General features: G+C 37.0%; 1 protein-coding gene and 1 long non-coding RNA gene across 2 annotated transcripts in view; one reads left to right on the top strand and one right to left on the bottom strand.

The window, feature by feature from the left end:
* Positions 1 to 2,847: 2,847 nt before the first annotated feature.
* Positions 2,848 to 21,116, bottom strand: part of LOC121732549 (voltage-dependent calcium channel gamma-7 subunit) — a 114,413-nt gene continuing 96,144 nt past the window's right edge. Inside the window, exons 2-6 of the mRNA XM_042122472.1 lie at positions 16,018 to 16,150; positions 15,170 to 15,408; positions 11,539 to 11,631; positions 4,377 to 4,517; positions 2,848 to 3,975 (exon numbers count right to left, since the gene is read on the bottom strand). Coding sequence (XP_041978406.1) covers positions 3,197 to 3,975; positions 4,377 to 4,517; positions 11,539 to 11,631; positions 15,170 to 15,408; positions 16,018 to 16,150 — 1,385 coding nt within the window. The 3' untranslated portion in view covers positions 2,848 to 3,196. The remainder of the gene's footprint in view (positions 3,976 to 4,376; positions 4,518 to 11,538; positions 11,632 to 15,169; positions 15,409 to 16,017; positions 16,151 to 21,116) is intronic.
* LOC121732550 lies at positions 4,443 to 11,812 on the top strand. Its single transcript, XR_006036395.1, has 3 exons — positions 4,443 to 4,515; positions 4,683 to 4,686; positions 11,541 to 11,812. It is a non-coding gene; the product is annotated as an uncharacterized LOC121732550 (long non-coding RNA).

The following is a 21,116-nucleotide window of genomic DNA, read 5'->3' as shown; positions in this document are numbered from 1 at the left end:
ATAATACTAAATAATAATGCAACAACTAAGGGTGTCTTGCACCATACTTTAACTATAACTGTAACCTTAACTACAAAGCAAAATGTCAAGTCTTTGGTTAAGGTTAAAAGCGGCTGGAAGGTTTTTGAAGATAAAAGAGATTTTTCCGAGCCTAGCCTCCGAACTTCAAAACTATGCACCAATTTTTGACTAGCATGAATGGGTAGATAAGATTTTAGAGCCCAGAGATGCCTTAGCCCTTAAGTAATCCCCGACCACTGGATGGTGATGATGATGATGATGGGGGGTGATGACCACATCTATCTACATAAAAAAAATCATACAAATGAGGAAAATATGTTTGTCAGTGTTAGCTCATGAAAGTGAATAATAGATTTTTAAATATCGATATCAACCATAGATATATGATATTTATGAAATTTTGAGACAGAGCAGTAGTTGATTGATTTTTTTAGTTGTACAGAGGTTTTTGCTCAATAAGATTAATTATCATAAAGCATTCTAACAATTCGCATAATTAATACTTCGTTTTATTCATTCCTTCAACTTAATTTTTATTTTTTATTTGGGGTCAGTGGAGACCCCATGCGACTACTTGTGTGACTTTTTTAATGCGCCTAATTAAGGGTTAACTTTAACCACGCTTCTGGTGCAACCACAGAGGTGCAACCCAACCTTAAATTGTTTTAGCCACCTACCCTCATTATTAGCTGCAGTTATTTTGTTATTGACGTGTGATAAATACAACCAATTTTAGTATGATCAACGTACGCAAACAATCACTTACAATAATCACTTTAATATTTTTTTTACTTATCTCTAACAATCGCTTATTAAAAAAAAAAAACACGATTGCACTCGGTTATTGTTCCGAGGGCGAGCGTTTGCATATCAAGGCATAATAATACTTTGGCGATCAATGCAATAATAATTAATACTTTGATTAAAATTATTATGTGAATATTATTACACTTAAATAATATTATTATTATGTAAGGTGAATTATAACACGAGTTTTACAAAAGAAAAAAAACAACGCCATCTATGAGCGTGTTTTAGAAGTTACAAGCTTCTACGCTAGCTACAAAGACCTCTACGACCTACGCCAACTCTACGCAAGCTACGAGTTACGAGAGAGCTACGCAACGACCAATATTAATGCAATGTTTTTGTACTGTTTTTCTCAGAAACTAAAAAAAATCTGTATGATGATGTTTTTATGGATTACGTTGATTTATTATTAGAATATTACCACAAAAACAAGAAACAGCGCCATCTATAAGTGAATAAGAAAATTGGAAAACTATTTGATTTTAGTTTAAGTTTTGAGAAAAAGATGGCGGTAATAATTTTGCACGGAAAATAATTATAATCATCAGCGCTGATGACTAACAAACCTTAAAAGCTTTAATAGATAGAAATAATAATATTTAATATTTATATAATATTTAGAGTTGCACGTCATAACAGATTCTCATCCGTACATTTTCTATAATAATTGTCCAATCAAATTACGAAATAAATAAACATGAACGAACACAGTTTGGGGATTTAAGGATCGATAGGGGGGTGTATTCTGAGTATATATTCCAATTTGAGGGGTTCTACTGAGGTCAGCTCAAGGTCATTTCGATGGAAACGCGTTTAATTCGATATCTCGAGAAAGATCAGTGTTAGGCAAAAAATTGTAGAGACCTTTTCTCTTCCAAATTAAGTTTACTAACTTTTTATTTGAAACTTTTTTTTTAACATTAATATTTTTCAACTTATTACTCCCGTAAAGCAAACATTTTACTTTTTAGGGTTCCGTACCCAAAGGGTAAAAACGGGACCCTATTACTGAGACTTCGATGTCTGTCCGTCTGTCTGTCCATCTGTGTGTCCGTCTGTCTGTCTGTCTATCTCCAGGCTGTAACTCAAGAAGCGCTATAGCTAGACTTCTGAAATTTTTACAGATCATGTATGCCGCTATAATAACAAATACTTATTTATTTATTTATTTACTGAAAACAAAATTAAATTAATATTTAAGGGGGGCTCCCATACAAGAAACGTTATATTTTTGGTCTTTTTGGCTCGTAATGCATAATGGCAGCATATAGACACTTGAAATTTTCACAAAATCTTCAATTATATGCGTACTTTAATATTCAATAATACAATTAAAATAAAATAAATAATTTAGGGGGGGCTCCCTTACAAAAAACACAATTTTTTCCTTATTTTCGCTCTATAACGGTACGGAACCCTTCGTGCGCGAGTCCGACTCGCACTTAGCCGATTTTTTAAAATAGGAAAAAAAGTAAAATTTTTGCCTTGCAGGAGTAATAAGTTGAAAAATATTAATGTTAAAAAAAGTTGCACATAAAAAAGTTAGTAAATTTAATTTGGAAGTGAAAAGGTCTCTACAATTTTTTGCCTAACACTGATCATTCTCGAGATATCGAATTAAACGCGTTTCCATCGAAATGACCTTGAGCTGACCTCAGTAGAACCCCTCAAATTGGAATTTATGCTCAGAATACACCCCCCTATCGATCCTTAAAATCCCCAAACTGTGTTCGTTCATGTTTATTTAACCCATTTTGAGCCGTAATTTTATTGGACCATAATAGGTATGTTAAAAATATCTTCTGTTTCCCGGATTCTAAAAATATCTGTATACCAATTTTTGTCTAAGCCGGTAAAAAAGTTACATGCGTACTTGTATTGTATGTAATAATAATATTATTATTATGTTGATCGAATTTGATTCTTTGAACGCTACTCTACTACTTAAAATATTATTTTCTCAGGAAATAATTCACGAATTTCTGATGTATATATTTATTTACATGTCATGGCTTATACAACAAATAAAGGTAACCATACGATTTGTGAATCCATAATAACGATAAAACATAATATAATATAAAAATCTACTTCTCATTTAGAAACAATGGTTTTAAAAACTTTATAATTCCTTAAATTATCATCCACTCCATTCACAATATCAATTTTCTGGGAGATTCTAAAACATGAATTAAAATACGTTACACGACTGGCAGTGTTTGTTAGAGGGAGGGTCGAGACTCAAGTCTATACGCTTGTACACCGAACCACCTGTAAACATTTGATAACGTCAAGGATAACAACATCGCCACGTTTCCACAAACACTCATCGATATGCTTTAGGGACGGGACCCTTTGGTAGGAATCAGACGGGGGTCGTCCTTCTGTAGGGATCGGTGCCGACGGCCCTGTCGTGTCGTGAGGGCTTATCGTCCGTCTGAATCGCGCGGGCCCCCGCTCCGAAGGTCACCAGCTCCTCTTCCCTGGAAGGAGGAGGTTCTACCGCTGATGTATCCAGGAATCTCCCGCTAGCGACTGAAGCCTGGGACTGGAATATCGACGCGCTCCGTAGACCGCTCAGCGTATTCGCGCTCTGAGGGACCTCCTTGAACTCCTCAAAGTAGTTATCGCAGGCCGTCGGTCGAGGCGCCGCCGGGAAACCGTATAAAGTGGAGGAGGAAAGGTCTTTCAGTGAGGCGGAGCTCAGGTTTATTCGGCGGTTTTTATGGATCGAGCAGTGCGGCATGTCGTCATACACGAATCTCCGTCTCTCGTTGGGTGTGGCAGCCGAGGAGCCCGCTGGTGGATATGTGTCCCGTTTCATTATCCTCCTCTCCAGGAGCGTCGAATCTCTCTCTCTGAAATCCGTGAAGGCGTACTCTCTGTCCCAAGCGCGGCAGTCCGATTTGGCCTTATCGGATAACTCAGTTATCCAGTCTTTCTGGTACCACTGAAGGAAGAGGAAGATGGCCGAAGTCCCTGCGAGCTCCGCGGCCACGAAGCCACCGATGTATAGACCGAAGGAGTACCCGTAGCTATACGACATCCGGGGCGTGTCGAAAAAGGCCATATACCGCAACTTGTGACCCACTTGTGACTTAAATACCGATATGTACATGACTATCCCGGTCAGCATAATGAGACCTGGAAGCAAAACAAAAGGATCATTAAAATAATTTTGTTCAAGCCATGATATTTGCAACTGGTGTATAGAAATCAAATTCATTCGTAGAAACCATATTATGAATGCCATTTTCGACGGATTTTTATTCGTAACAATTTCTCAAAAGTTTTTCTGTTATATAATTCACGCAAAAGATGTCATCAAATACTTTGCAAAATATCATGAAAGTTGTCCTAGACATCAACTACGATAAGGGCTTGTTTCAACACTTCCTGCTGCTGTATAGGCTATCCACAACTTATCTGAGAGATGAAGTAGGAGTATCTCTCACATAAGTTATGGATAGCCTATCCGAAACTTATCAGTAAGTGATGAAACAGCCCGTTACTCTAAAAAATTCAATTAATTTTGAAACTCTTACCAGATATAATAAAAAGGACCCCAGCAATGAAAGTGCACAGCCTTCTTCCCTTCACGCAGTGTCCCAGGACACAGCAGAGCGCCCCGACCGCCTGCGTCACCACCGCCAACAGCAACGGAGCTGCTGATCTTGTGACTACGTCTGGAATACATAAAATAAACAAATTTTAGCATTATACAATGTTATGAATAAAAATAATCCACACTTCAATACTAATATCATTAATGCGAAAGTATGTCTGTCTGTCTATGTATTTGTTGTTACACCCAAACCGCTGAACCGATTTTGCTAAAATTTGGTATGGAGATAGGTTCTTGAAGTCCTAGGAAAGGATAGGGGATACTTCTTATCTCGGAAAAAGTACGTTTCTCGCACGATAAACAAATTTTGGCGCAACGGAGTTGTGGGCGTTAGAGCCGGGACACATAAACACGATACGACGTCGTGTCGTACAATCTTTCACGATGCGACGTCGTGTCGTGGGAATCTACGACGAAGGGCCGGGACACAAAAACACGATACGACGTCGTGTCTACCACGACGCGACGTCGTTTCACGATGCGATGTCGTGTCGTGGGAATCTACGACGTGCGTCGTAAAAAACTACGACACGATATCGTACGACGTCGCGTCCTAGAAACTCACGTAGAAATTCAATGATGAGTTTCTACGACGCGACGTCGTGCCGTATATCGGTGGCGCGTTACGTAGTCACGTCGTAATTTTTTTACGATGTTCGTCGTAGATTCCCACGACACGTCGTCGCATCGTGAAACGACGCCGCGTCGTGGTGCTATCGTGTTTTTGTGCCCCGGCCCTAATAAGACCAAGCTAGCTCTAATTAGAGATTTAATATTTTAATATTTGTAAATTTTGTATATTTTGTATTTTAACTGTATTCTTATTTAATGACAATGAACCGGTCACAAAAGTAATAGCATCCTTTAGATGATTTACAGCCGAAAAAAGAGTCTTGTATTCGTTAATCGAATACAAAGTTCTTAATTACCTAGTCACACTAATTTGGCTTTAAATTTACAGAATTAAGACTACTAAATATCGTGAATTTATTATAAAAGATGACCTAAAACTGGCTTACAAAAGTTTACGAAGTCTGTAGACTCACGAAAAGAAAAAAGACTAGAAAACTTTGACGATTAATTTTAATTAATTAAACTGGAACTTGACCTTAGATTTAAGTTTATTTAAAGGGAATTAGGATTATTTTTCTACGACTGGACTAAACAACGTCAAACAGAAAAGTGTTTATCGCGATGGAACCGCGCATTTTGAAAAACTATCCTAAGTCCTTTTACCGGACTTTAAAGTGTCTGTAAGTTCAGTGGTTCAGTGTTAAGAGGTAATACGCAGACATAGATAATATTATAAATAACTAGCTGTCCCGGCAAACGTTTCTTTGCCATATAAAGTATTTGACAAGTGAGACACAGACCCATTTTTAACAATTGTGTGCTACAAACTTAAATACAAGTGTATCGATAACTGGTAAAATTTTCACAAGTTAATTTATAACTTGTGTACTCGTCGCGTTCGAAAAAAACGAACATTGCACTAGGCTCAGGGAATTCCGAATACGGAAATCAAATTCGGAAATCGAATACGGAATACGTGTGTATGCGGCCAGCCTCAAGATAAATATACAAAGTTTTGTATGTCTGATGTCACGCCTGTCGCAAAAACAACTACACCTAATAATTCTACGTGGGAGGGCCATGCTTCGGCACGAATGGGCCGGCTCGACCGGAGAAATACCACGTTCTCACAGAAAACCGGCGTGAAACAGCGCTTGCGTTGTGTTTCGCCGAGTGAGTGAGTTTACCGGAGGCCCAATCCCCTACCCTATTCCCTTCCCTACTCTCCCCTATTCCCTTCCCTTCCCATCCTTACCCTCCCCTATTACCCTATTCCCCCTTAAAAGGCCGGCAACGCACCTGCAGCTCTGCTGATGCTGCGAGTGTCCATGGGCGACGGAAGTTGCTTTCCATCAGGTGACCCGTTTGCTCGTTTGCCCCCTTATTACATAAATAAAAAAAAATCTGTAGGAATTTTGTATACCTAATATGTAGGGATAGGTACTAGTTTAATTCCGTTTAATTGTTTTTCTCCCTATAAATTATTTACGCTTAAAAAGTTCAACGCAATGAAGTTACAACACATCTTATTAATAATATGATTTCACAAAATATTATCACACTATTACTGATATTTTCTACATCTTATTATATAATAAGATGTAGAAAATATCTTGATAATATAATGATATTCTGTTGATGTGAATAGGGAAACTAAATCGCTACCCAAAGCTGTTCTATTAGCATAGACCGTGTTTATGTTTATTTAGATAGCGCAAACCACCGATTACTGGCTTATATAAAGCTCATCGCACAGATTCGCACACGTATTGTTTGATAAAGAAAAACATATACGATTATTCTAGGTTCCAAAATAAAAACCAGTGCTCAAGACGTCATAATTTTGATAGCATATTATTATTACGTCATCCTTATCCCAACGTTGCCACAGGTGGGATAAGGATGACGTAATAATATTATGCAATGATATTATCCCAACAAAAATATTATACAAGGTGTAAACAAACTAACTGATAATAGTTTAGGGTGTGTAATTGTGTATGAGTTCCCTGTATTGAGTCCGCTGTGTAAGTAGCAGCTATAAAATAGTAACTTTTTTTCACCTTTGTATGGAAAAATTCATGACGCGACACCCTCGCGTTTTTCCCATACAAAACACAATAAAAAATGTTTGCTTTTTCAGCTGCTACTTTCACAGTGAACTCCACACAAGGGACATAAATACCCTAGAGTATAATCAAAAATAATCACTTAGTTTTGCTACATCTTGTATCAAAATATAGGTCACTGTAGTGACATAATATACATAATATTATGAATATATGAATGAATCAACAGTATGGCGTCGATTATAGTCGTCATGAGCACTGGCCAGAATACTGGACTATTTTTCAGAACACACGCCTAGTCTTACCTAGCAACATTGATTTTGTCTAGCCCTCTAGGTTACTTAAGAAGACCTAGACGTACCAATATTGTATAACAAATTGCTATTTGATTTCACACTAACATCATCAAATATTGTCTGCCTATAAAGTCCTTGATTGGGAAGCTGTCTATCGATTAATCATGGGCAATCATCGTTCGTCATCACTTGTATTGGTCCAATATTGGCTGATGTGAGGAAGCCGCATCCATACTAATTGTGTTGCGAAAGTGTGTCTATCTGTCTGTCTATTACCTCTTTCCACCCTAACCGCTGAACCAATTTTGCTGAGATATAGAGATACTTTGAATCGCGGGAATGGATTTAGGATATGATTTACCCTGAAAAATGTACGGTTCCCCTGAGATAAACCAATTTTAGCGCAATGGCGTTACGGGCGTCGTCTTGTTCATTATTATAATAATTATAGTTTTCATTTTATCCACTTTTTTGTGGTTTTTCATGTTAAATTGTATAATATGTTTTGTATGTAGATTGGTAAGATTAGTTCTCAATTTGTGAACAAAATACCTAACCACTCCAAAGTATACGATTAGCAACTAAATTAGTATCATAATATTATCTTCGGATAAGCATCTGATGCTGAAAAGAAGAGAGCGAGCGTAGGTACTTAGATAACTGAAGGGCCCTTTGCGCCCTACGCTCCAGAGCTGGCTCGGTTAAAAAAATATAGCCATTTTCATTCACGTTCGATTGAAATAATATGCGTAGAGCTAAGCCTTGAGGTAATTGGTTGAAATGTTTAACGGAAATCTATATTGATATGGGAATATTCTGTTTGTAAGTTAACTTCGCGCTAAACTGTATAAATTATGAAATTTGTTATGGTAATTGAATCAAGTAGAGAATTCTTCGTGTCACTCTAATAGTTATTACTTCATATTAAAATCTTTTTCTAGTAAAACATTATAATAATATTATAGATTTTATTATCAATTAGTGTAACCTAAGGGTCTACACAGACGGATCGCATTTCAACTGCAATCCAACTGCAAATTGCAGTTCAAGTGCAGTTTTAATGCAGTTGACACGATTGCAATACGACTGCAATAGAACTGCAAACCAAACGCGCAGTCGGATTGCAGTTCACTTGCAGTCGGCGTGCAGTCGTGTGAACTGTTTGGTTTGCAGTTCTATTGCAGTCGTGTCAACTGCATTCAAACTGCAATTTGTGGTTGGATTGCAGTTGAAATGCGGTCCGTCTATGTCTGAATATGACATCTTCTGAACAAAAATAATTATCTAAGTTTGAATTGCACTCAATACTTAGTGCCTACAGCAGTAAAACAAGTTATTATGTAGCATTATTCTAGCTAAGATGGCAAACTGTATAAAGATGGAAATAATGTAGGAGATTTATTTTTCACGAGGAGAATATTAATATAGAATATTATGCCCACAAGTCTGTCGTGACTCGTGGGTCCGGAGGATTTTCCGAGAGATTTTCATAGCGCATAATATATTTTGATCACAGTAGTGTTCCATATTACGTACGAAAAAGTTTTTTCTGGACACTTTCGTAAGGATACTAAAAGCTAGATTTGCTGTATCTTTTTTCACACTAACTGGTCCGGCAATTGTTGTTTTGCCACATAAGGGGTTTTCTAATAAGGACTTGACAACTTTTTTTTCGAATTGAAGTACAATAATAACATTTTTTATAATAATAATAATAATATCTATGGACGCTTCACACCACGTCAGTCTGGGCCCGTGCTAATTACCTAAAGAACTTGTGTTACAGGTACCAGACAACGGAAATATATTTAATACTTTTATACTATACATATATTTAAGATTTTTATTATATCATACACATATTTAATACACATCCAGACCCGGGAACATTGAAAACTTTTTGTTCCGTCGGCGGGATTCGAACCCCGGCTTGAGCTACCAACGTGCTCAACACTGAGCCACAGAGGTCGTCAGATTTTATAGAACTCGACTTCGCTCATTATGGTCACCGGCCACCACAGGCCCGTTTTCAGCGATGATTCTTTGAACCTAATTTTGTATGACTTTGCCACACATTTCGGCTATTTCGCGTTTAATTTTGGCTCTGAGCGCTTCCAACGGCTTATCCAGTGACCTGACGCAGCCCCTAAGAGAAAAATCTAGAGGCGAGGCACGAAAGAGACGGTTAATCGACTGGTCTATATTTTGAGCTAATACGCTCATCAAACTTGCTCTTCAATAAATCGATTGTAATTTGTGATGAGTGGCTTGAGGTGCCGTCCTATTAAAACCTCATGCTGTCCAAGTCCATAATATCTCATAATTCAGGACAAAATAATCCATAATCATGGCCAACCTGTATGTCTGCTAGGGCGAGAATTACGATCGAAAATCGGAGTTAACGCTCATAAAGTAGCGGCCACCGACTCCGAATTTCTGTAGTAAATTTTTAAGATTTGCAGACGTTGTTCGTTCGTCTACATCACCGTGATAAAAATGTTATGTCTAATGAGTAAAATGACAACAACAGTTCGATGTTCAATGAAAGGATGCGTCCACTAACTAAATTCAAAATTGTCAAGTCCCTATCGGAAAACCCTTTACATTATTTCGTGTATGAAAATTAGATGCTGCCTGATAAGCACACAAAATTTCATCAAAATAGCAGTTGTTTTAAAAGAGCCCTGTTAAGAATTTAGAAAAACCGACTTGGTATAACATTACAATATCAAAATCTATTTTAAGTTAGACTTTTCAGATTTTGAAATTCAAACATGAAAAGGAAGAAAAAGTAAAGAATATAAAACTCGCGGTTGTATCGAAGCCTAAAACTTTATATAATATCAAAACGTGTATGAAATTCTGTACCTCGTTATTTTGATTATATTATATAAGATGGTTTCTAGAAATATCCACTAAAAAGTAAGCACGTAAGGATTTTACGAGAGTTTTGTGTAGGAGGCTGTTATCGTGGTCATTTGGCCAGCAATTTGGCATTGGAGCTTAAAGTTGTAAAACTTAAACAATAAAGTTAACGATATTACATTTTTTATATTAAAAATATTATTATCTACGCGGTTAATGTTCTAGTTTAAAACAATATGAATAAAATAAACCTATAGATTAAAGAGGTATGCACGTACTTAAAAAATCGCATACAGTCGTAAAAAGAAACCGTACAAATAATCATTACAATCTATGTCCAAGTAAAGATTAAAAAGTCATATCAAAGATTAATCAGAAAAACAATTAAATACATATTACGTACAATAAGCAAGAAAGAAAAGTAACATTAGATCAATAATTTAGACGCTACTTAAAAAAAGACGGACCCTGGTTCTACATTTTTGAACCTTATTTTCGAGAATCGGTCTGCCTTTGACTGTATGATTGGAACATCATGTTCCAATAACAAGATTTAAACATGAAGGGACTGACAAAATTATTATAATGTGGGAGAGCCATCCTTCGGCACGAATGGGCCGGCTCGACCGGAGAAATACCACCACCAAAAAAAACCATTTGCCCTCAGTCCTCACCATAATCAGGTATACAGAAACTCTGTCAAATATGATTCGCTAACATCTAATTTATCAAGTACTTTTTACTAAATTTATCTATTATCAGCTACTATAACAAGCACAAGTTCGATCAGACATCATACAAATGAACCAACCAATAGGGGCGTTGAGTATATGTAAACTACTGCCAAATAGCCTCAAAAAATTATTGTAATCTATAAACAACGTAAGCAAATCAAGCGCTATTGAAAAGACAACTCCTGTCCAAAACTTTAAAATATAAAGTATTATATTTTAAAGTTTTGGACAGGAGTTGTCTCTATATTAGCTAGTATGCTATCCCGGCAAACGTTGTTTTGCTATCGCGGCTATCCCGTCGCACAATTCACAAACAATGGTCGCCGTCAGTCTCGTGTTGTAATCATTTGCTATTATTTATTCAACAAATGCACTTATCAATATAAAAGTATCCAGTAGCCGATTCTCAGACCTAATGAATATGTATTTAAAATTTGTTAAAAATCAGTAAAGCAGTTTCGGAGGAATACGGTGACTAACATTGTGACACGAGAATTTTATTATAAGATAATCTACAACATGCACCAAAAAACCAACAAACTTACAGGGTATCGCATTAGTTGAGTCGCTGGCGTCTGGCGCGTACTGCGACAGCGGGAAATACGGGATGTCCCAACATCGGAACTCCGTGCTGCCGGCTGGAAATGAGTACACGCTATTACACCATGAAACTACAGAATACAACGCTGTTATAGCAAAGTACTGAAAAGTAATCGGATATTATGTTGACGGTTTTGCAAATGCTGTGACATCTTTGTTTCGTCATCAGAATTGCAAGTACCTTCTTACTAATAAAAATGTTATACAGTAAATAAGCTATGTTTTGTCTTTATCTTTCGACCTTTCTAAGGCTGGCCGCATACACACGTTTTCCGTATACGATTTCCGGATTCGTTTTCCCTATTTGAAAATTCAAATGCGTGGAATCAGTAGAAAATACTGGTGGAATCAGTAGAAAATAATAAACTGGTGCACACCGACGTGTGTGGCTTTTTTCCGAACGGGACGAATTCGGGACGTACGTTTCGAGTGCAAGCCAGCGCGTTCGCACGTTTGCCCTAGTCTCATGGAATTCCAAATCGAAATTCCACATTAGAAAACCTAATAAGGAAAACGTGTGTATGCGGCCAGCCTTATGTATTAGACAGTGTCAAAATTATAAAGTTAATTTGTCTAGCGGAATAGAGAAACAAAGGCCTGAGCAAGCGAGATGTCACTATCAGTAACACTGCGTGGTAAAAAGAAAATATACATGACAGCAGAACCAATTTTTTCATCTGTTTGACGTCCAGTCGGCACTTATCGGCACGTTAACAATTTAATCTCTTAGAATAGTTAGAGAGTTGCTTGTGTAAATGTATAAACGTATACGTAAACAAATTTTTACACACATACGTAAATCAATTTCGGTTTCGTTTGACAGCTCGAGATTGTTGCTTTACTCCGCTAGGTATATTAACTTTATGGCCAAAATATATTCACAGATACTTTAGATTGAATACTTTTTATAACTACACCATTAAAATGTATGGCAAAATTCATATTTATTATCATTTTGATAACGATGGTGCACAAAATACAAAAAGAATTCTATACCGTTCTCGCTGTTTTCAAAATATAATAAAAACGGAAATATATTTAACATTTCTCAGTCATGTAGGATTTAAATATAAATTCGCAACATTTTCTCCATGTAGATAACGATATGCTAGTTAAATTTTATTTGCATGTTTTTCTCCATTCGTGGAGAAATAACGTTTATTTTAGGACGAGCATTTTGGCGGTTTATCTCACTTTAAGCCAGGAAGAAGCTGTTTTCTCATTTAAGCAACCCGATATATATTTTGCAGCATCATCATCACATCGAAGTAATGTGCACAAAGAGTCAGTTCAGATTGCGACGGCTATGTAAAAATTTTGCGATTTTAAATTAGGTTTTCAATATCGGAATAAAACAGTCCAACACTACACTATAGCCAGTAAGTCCGCCAATAAAATGTGAAGCTTTTTTAGTACTACATAAAGTTTAATATTGAATGAATCAATAAAAAAATCGCATCGTTTCGCACTGCATCGTCACGTTACAATGTGTCATATTTCTAACCGACCTTCATAAAAGGAGTTGGTTCTATGTTCGGCTGTATATATATTTTTTTTATTTCAAATTGTCAAGGTTCAATAGCCCCTGTCCGTTTTAGCTATAGTCATGAAAAAATCACTAGCGAAAATGCTGTCGAATCATCTCTGGTATGAATTAAAAATCCAAGCCTCATCAATTTATCATCAAATTCATTAAAAAGTCTTACGTGGCCACATCCTGTTTCGAAGAAACTTTGAGGATATACAAAGTTTAAGCATTAGGTGACCCCAAATTATTTTGTTTCACGGATAATATTATCACAATAGACATAACTACATTATTTTTAATTATTTTTCGTTAGAATATTCTGATTATTTTTCATTAAAAGTTTAAAGCTACGTAACTTTGTGAAGTAGGTATACTTTTATTAACAAACTAGTAATAAACTTGTAACTAGCTTACATCATAAGTAACTTAATTTATACTATTTTGTAATTTAGATTGCGTAATAATTATTGTATTATATTCCAAATTCATTTTTACTTATCTTTCTTATTATTATGTCGAGTAAAAATAAGGTTGCAAAATGAAAATGCCTTGCAACATTACCGTTGACTTCAAAGAAAATTAAGTTTGAGGACATAACATTTTATAACATGAAAGCATTTAGAGGAAACGCTCAGTTGTATGACGGCGCATCGGTGTACTCCATAGCACAAGTGGGAAGTGGGCCGTGCACAATGCAGGGGAAACGGCGACGCATTGTGGCTTCGGAAGTCGCCATTGTGTTGTGTTGTTCGATATGAATTTAAAAATTTACATTTAGAACGTCACAAAAGAAAATTGTGTCCCGCGCGAAATCATGGTTAGGTAGATACTGTAATCTTTGAGTTCTGAATGTCACTTTATGTTTTGTTGTTAGATATGAATTTAAAAATGTACATTTAGAACGTCACAATAGAAAATCGTGTCCCGCGAAAAATTATGGTTACTGTACGTTTGGATTTTGAATATCAGTTACAGGCTAAAAATAGAAGTTCCTTTGTTAGCTTTATGAAATACCAAGAAAATTACTAGTTTAGTTAAGCTTCTAAATGAGATTATTGGAAAAAAGTTAAGAGTTAAAACATTTTTCCAAGAATCTCTATCACGATGATTATGTTTCGAATATGCCAATTTCAAGAGAATAATCGTTTAACTGAGATCTAACACCATATGCATAAATAGGCATATGTTAAAGCTAATCGTGGCTATTACAAAGTGTAATAAAACAATGTGATAAATTACTTTAGTGTTTGTGTCCCATCAAATAGATACTCGTAAGAAAGAAATGAAAGCCACTAAGATAAAAATTAAACTTACTACTTGTACTATTATCTATTCTGTGCTTACGATCAGATATAAAAGGTGAAACAACACTAAGTGATAATGCTTTAGGGTGTGTACGTGTTCCTTGTAGAGAGTTCACTATGAAAGTAGCAGCGCTGAAAGACCAATTTTTTTTTTGTATTTTTTTTTTTTTTTTATGAAATAAGGGGGGCCAACGAGCAAACGGGTCACCTGATGGAAAGCAACTTCCGTCGCCCATGGACACTCGCAGCATCAGAAGAGCTGCATGTGCGTTGCCGGCCTTTTAAGAGGGAATAGGGTAGTAGGGGAGGGTAGGGAAGGGAAGGGAATAGGGTAGGGGATTAGGCCTCCGGTAAACTCACTCACTCGGCGAAACACAGCGCAAGCGCTGTTTCACGCCGGTTTTCTGTGAGAACGTGGTATTTTATCCGGTCGAGCCGACCCATTCGTGCCGAAGCATGGCTCTCCCACGTATATGGGGAAACTCGTGACGCTAGAGCGCTTGCCCATACAAAAGTAAAAAAGTTTTGGTCTTTCAGCACTGCTACTTTCTCATACACATAACACTACACCTGATGATGATTTTATCGAAACCGGTCGTGTAAAACATAGTTGTTATTAATAAAAGTGGAAAAAGTGCATGCAAAGTGTATATTATTACTGTGAGACTAAAGTATTGTCACTTAGTTTTGTTACACCCTGTATAAGAGAGAAATGAGAGCCACTAGGAGATAAATGAAACTCACGATCCGTATGACATATCCTCCACAGGCCCGAGACCGTGTGTTTAGCGACCAACTCGTGCTTCCCCGTTCCATTGAACGCTGGGTTCAGGATATTCTCCTGCGTGTGGAGCCAGTTGTTGGTTGTGACAGCGATGAGCACAGCGGCGACCGCGGTTCCCGCTGACAGAGGCGTCAACAGCCATAGACACGCGACCGACGAGTCGATCTGCGCCACCAGGGTCGGTGATGGAGGAGTAGGTCTGGAAAGGTTTATATCATTACTATTGAAGTAGACATTATGTTATATTTTACAATATTATACGTTTATATACCGGTCAATTCAGACATACATGCAAATCCGTCAATTCAATACAATTCAATACTACATCTATGCGTCGCGATGCGGTCTGAATTGACCCTTATAATATACATTTTTGATTAAACGTCACACTTCTCGATACCGAACCATAAACTACAAGCATGAGCATGAGCATGAGCCGGTGAACATGAACGTGAACGTGAACGTGAACGTGAACGTGAACGTGAACGTGAACGTGAACGTGAACGTGAACGTGAACGTGAACATGAACATGAACATGAACATGAACATGAACATGAACATGAACATGAACTTGAACATGAACATGAACATGAACATGAACATGAACATGAACATGAACATGAACATGAACATGAACAGGAACAGGAACCTGAACCTTAACATGAGTATGAGTAGTGCTATGTACCAGGGCGGGCGGTGGCTGGCACATTTACAATATAGTAAGAATATTACGCGACTGTATATCATTATGGGCTGATATTATAAGCCCTAATTATAAATTTTATTGTATTTATTTATTTTTATGTACCTGGGCGGGCGGCGGCTGGCGATGGCGCCGCTGAGCGTGGGCGCGGGCTGCGGCGGGGGCTGCGCGCGGGCGCGGGGGAGCGAGGCGTGCACGCATTGCGCGCCGCCGCCCCACATGCCTCTCCTGCGATTTACTGCAACAAAACAAAATATAGTATGAGATCCCACAAAAGGATGACCATGAAAATATTTTACACAATTCCGTTGCGCAGAAATTTATCGCGTGGGAACTAGGCATTTTTTTGCGATAAAAAATATCCTTTGTACTTTCCCGGGTCTCAAAGTCTCTGCATACCAAAAATCAATCAAAATCGGTTAAGCCAGTGTTTCCCAAACTTGTCGGGACCGCGACTCATCTACAAGAAAGTTTCAAATTCGCGGCCCACCTTGTGTCATGAAGACAAAAAAGCAGCGATATGTTGCTGCCGCAACATTTACCCGTTTTCTTATCGTAGTTCACCACAATAATATCATCATCGTCAGCCTTACTTACAATTACCTTTTTGTTTCAAATTCCAATGGCCCCCGTCCCGCACGCACCCACGACGACGAACGAACGAGTAAAATGACAACAAGTACGACAATCGTCCTATAGTTTCAGGGCCCCCGGCCCACCAAAAATTTACCCGCGACCCACCAGTGGGTCGTGACCCACGCTTTGGGAAATACTGGGTTAAGCGGCTTTAGCGTGAAGAATTAACAGACAAATAGACACAATAATATAAAGACTACCGAAAAACTGAACAAGAAGAAGGTCACGTTTTACAAAAAAGTTATACGTGGTCATACTGCGCACACGATGGATGATATAGGCGACTACATGACGCCCGCAACTCCGTTGCGTCAAAATTCGTTTATCGCGCGAGAACCGTACATTTTTCCGGGATAAAAAGTATCCTATGTCCTTTCCTGGGACTCAAAGTATCGCCATACCAAATTCCAGCAAAATCGGTTCAGCGCTTTGAGCGTGAAAAGGTTTTTTTTAATGAAATAAGGGGGCAAACTAGCAAACGGGTCACCTGATGGAAAGCAACTTCCGTCGCCCATGGACACTCGCAGCATCAGAAGAGCTGCAGGTGCGTTGCCGGCCTTTTAAGAGGGAATACGTTAATAGGGGAGGGTAGGGAAGGGAATAGGGTAGGGGATTTGACCTCCGGTAAACTCACTCACTCGGCGAACACAGCTCAAGCGCTGTTTCACGCCGGTTTTCTGTGAGAACGTGGTATTTCTCCAGTCGAGCCGGCCCATTCGTGCCGAAGCATGGCTCTCCCACGTATAAAACAACAACCACGTAACCACGTAAGAAACAAACGAACTTCCGCATTAACCTTTCGATGTAATATTGCTAGCTAAGCCCAGCCGCACATTATCCATTTCTGATCAGAAAAATTCGGACGCCCGCCGGAACGCACTCTGTTTATACATTTTGTTGTAGACACCACACAATATCAGAATTTCTTACGTTTCAAAATGTATGAGCAGCGGGGCGGGGCGTCCGAATTTTTCTGATCAGAAATTCGGAAAATGTGCGGCCGGGCTAAAAGCCCAGCTTTGTGAGGGATCGTGTCGTCACACCTGGACTGACTGATGGTAACATATAAAACACCCTTGACTGACTGATGTTAACACATAATATAAATAAAAATTACTATATCAAAGCACAAATCAATAGACATGATATAGTTTTTGCGTAACTTTTTCGCCCTATATCAATAATGGCAAGAGGTAGGCACTTGAATTTTTTACGCATTCTTTTGTAGTATGTGTATATTAATATTTAATAATAATATTAAAATAAAAATAAAAATTTAATAACTCCCATATAAAAACACAATTTTTAGCCTTTTTTGCTCTGTATCGGTAAGGAACCCTTCGTGCGCGAGTCCGACTCGCACTTGGCCGATTTTTATTATTAAACCACATCAGAAAAAGTCTAAGAAACATGACAATATATAAAACTTATTTAATTTAAAATTCTTAATCATCTTGGATGTTGTTGCAAAAAAAATCATAGAACCAATAAATTATTGGTATAGTCGGGAATTATTCCCGACTAGGAAAATATTTAGAACGTATAAAATAAATATTTGAATTTGTAAACTTCATACAAGTTTACAGAATAGTTTGACGAGTTTTATTTGTTGAATGTTAATCGAAGTCCTTTCTAAATATTTTGTTATCGATAGCTGTGTTGAATCAACTTAAGTGGTGGAAAATCCCTTTCAAATTGAATTTTGAAACAATATTATTGATTAGATATCATTTTACTACTTTCTCAAATTCGTTTAAATTTTAGGAAATGTTACATATTTTTTGGATAAAGCTTTTCTGTGCCCGTACCAACTACCAAATGTTGACAGTATCTCTTTAAATTTAGCGTAAGTAATAAATACATGAACAACTGCGCTGGTCTGCTCCTTGAAAGCATTATTTGATTTTACATGGTAAGGTGACTGACTGATTGACATAGTGATCTATCAACGTACAGCCCACACCACTGGACGGATCGGGCTGAAATTTGGCATGCAGGTAGACGTTATGACGTAGGCATCCGCTAAGAAAGGATTTTGATAAATTCCAACCCTAAGGGGCTCAAATAGGGGATGAAAGTTTGTATATAATAATACTTCTTAACGCGAGCGAAGCCGCGGGCAAAAGCTCGTTTATTAATAAAGTACAACCACATCGCATACCTACATTTTTTACTGAATACTAAAATAACAATTTGTATTATATCTAATGCATACGACAACTTACTACGGTGTACATACCACTAATAACAATATGTAATTATTATTATTTATCAAAATTTAAATAAGGTGTTGCCAGAGTAGACAGAACTATAGAGTATGCCGACTTAGAACTGATGTTGAAATTTTTAAATTTGACGTATTATGACGAAAATCGTCGCTAGGGTTGTTATCTTGTTACATACGAATTTAAAACTATGACATATTCGCTGGACGTGTTCCTCTTTGGTCGTATTGTTGTTTGTGTTTTGGCACATGCGATTAAAATTGTCAGAATCCAATTTTGAAATCTTTATTTTAAATATTTAAAAATAAATTATATCAGCCAGCGCGAGGCACATTCCGCTTATAATCCTAGTGAAACCCGACGAATTTGATAGATATTGAAACCTGTCCGTCTCTTTGCAGTCGAAGTACTGGTCGTTATGTCTATTGTGGTATTGCTGACACACTATGATATTAAAAATTATTTCTGCCTCCAATGGACATCAACAATATATTGTGTATTAATATTAAAGTGACCTGATGACGAATTATTCACAAAAATTTAACTATAGTAGTTTGAACTATTATAGTATAAATTATATTTTAGTATACTGTTACTAATACTTCACCTCAATTCCTCATGGAGTCCAACCTCCCTCTAGTCCCGAACGAGGAAACACGAATTTACGACCTCCCACTGATTCCTTGCTGTTAAATGTATTGTGTATAATATACAAAATATTACTCTGTTACTGGAATAGAGAATATATTGTTTTAAATTTGATTCTTGAGCAATGATTCAAAATAATATGGTATAATGGTATATCTCCTTGAGCTTTATAATGTCTTATACTTATTGTTAAAGTAGATGACGCCTGCAACGCCGTTGCGCCAAAATTTTCAATCGCGTGGGAACCGTACTACTCATTTTTCCGGGATAAAAAGTATGCTATGTCCTATCCCGGGACTCAACTCCATGCCAAATTTCAGCTCAATCATTTCAGCAGGCCGCGCATTAGGCGTGAAAAGGTAACAGATACACAGACACACTTTCGCATGTTAGTATGGATAAAATTAGTCTCTCAACTACTTTTTTAAATTAAAAAATAACCTTGTGTTAAGTGTTCTCTTCAAATGATGAATGATGACGTCACAAAATCTTCTAGGCCACGGTTTTCGTATGAGTGAATGAGATGGCCATATTTTGTATGAAAATAGAGCAAGACGGTTAAAGTATATGAAAACCACAGACATAGGTCAAGAGATACCGCATGTGTATGTACTTCACGTGCCATATCGAGTTCCCAAACAACGAGCAATGCTCGTCTTTCGAAAGTCTGTTCTTTAGTCTGCTATCAGAATCGGACGTCAATCGGAATTTTAAAAATGCCTAAATGCCTAAAGTGCCGCATTGAGGTGTAGAAATTCAAATAGAAACGTTGGCCAAGATAATGGACACGATTCTTATCATCGGTACGTCACCAATGAGTTTCTAAAATACTAGAGTAGCAATGTCTTACAAAAGATTCTCAGAAATGCGTAACCACTTTTTTGTTCAAAAGACAATGTCAAGTCATATATTCGTTATGTCATTATGTATGTGAGATATGCCTGCAGGCATCTTCGAAGTGGCAACGCGTTGCTACCGTAAACTTCCAATCTAGTTACGTTAGTAACATAGAATATCATTGTACGTCACAGTAGGTAGGAAAAAAGTGACATGCTCGTTTTCATACAAATGGATCGACATGCGGTGTCTATCTTGACCTATGTCAGTGATGAAAACCTATTTAGATAACTTTTTTTATAATAATTCTTATTATGATAGTTTATACAAAACATTAATTAGCCTACCATTTGTAATGATTGCGAAATTGCACCGCTTTTATTCCGCATATTATGGACCCCTACAATAAATTAATTTAATAGACATTTTTTATGTTATAATAACAATAAAAAACGGAATATCATGCAACATTTACTGGGTCCTAAATCCAATAATAAAACCGACACAAACAGTAAAATATTTTACCGACCAGGTATAAAAGATAATAATAATAAAATTACATTCTAACAATACGATTCATAAAAAATGCTTTTATATTTTAAATTGAATAATAGCATTACGCATAATTTACATAAAATATTGCATAATTTAGGATTTCTTTTAAATCTTAATTCAGTCTATAATCTTCTAGTTAAGTAACAGAAGATTATTGTGATGAAAATTAAAATAATAATATGTTCTTATATGAAATCTTTTAAGACCGCGATGAACAAAAAACAAAGTTTTAAAGATTAGGAAATGCGGATTTTAAATATTCGGTCAGCGTCTAAGGCCAGTACTGAAAAGAACTAAAAGGTT

This window comes from Aricia agestis, chromosome 12 (genome assembly GCF_905147365.1).
Source record: "Aricia agestis chromosome 12, ilAriAges1.1, whole genome shotgun sequence".
NCBI classification, from domain to species: domain Eukaryota; kingdom Metazoa; phylum Arthropoda; class Insecta; order Lepidoptera; family Lycaenidae; genus Aricia; species Aricia agestis.
Note: the sequence above shows the minus strand (reverse complement) of the source record. Positions and strands in the feature narration are given on the sequence as shown.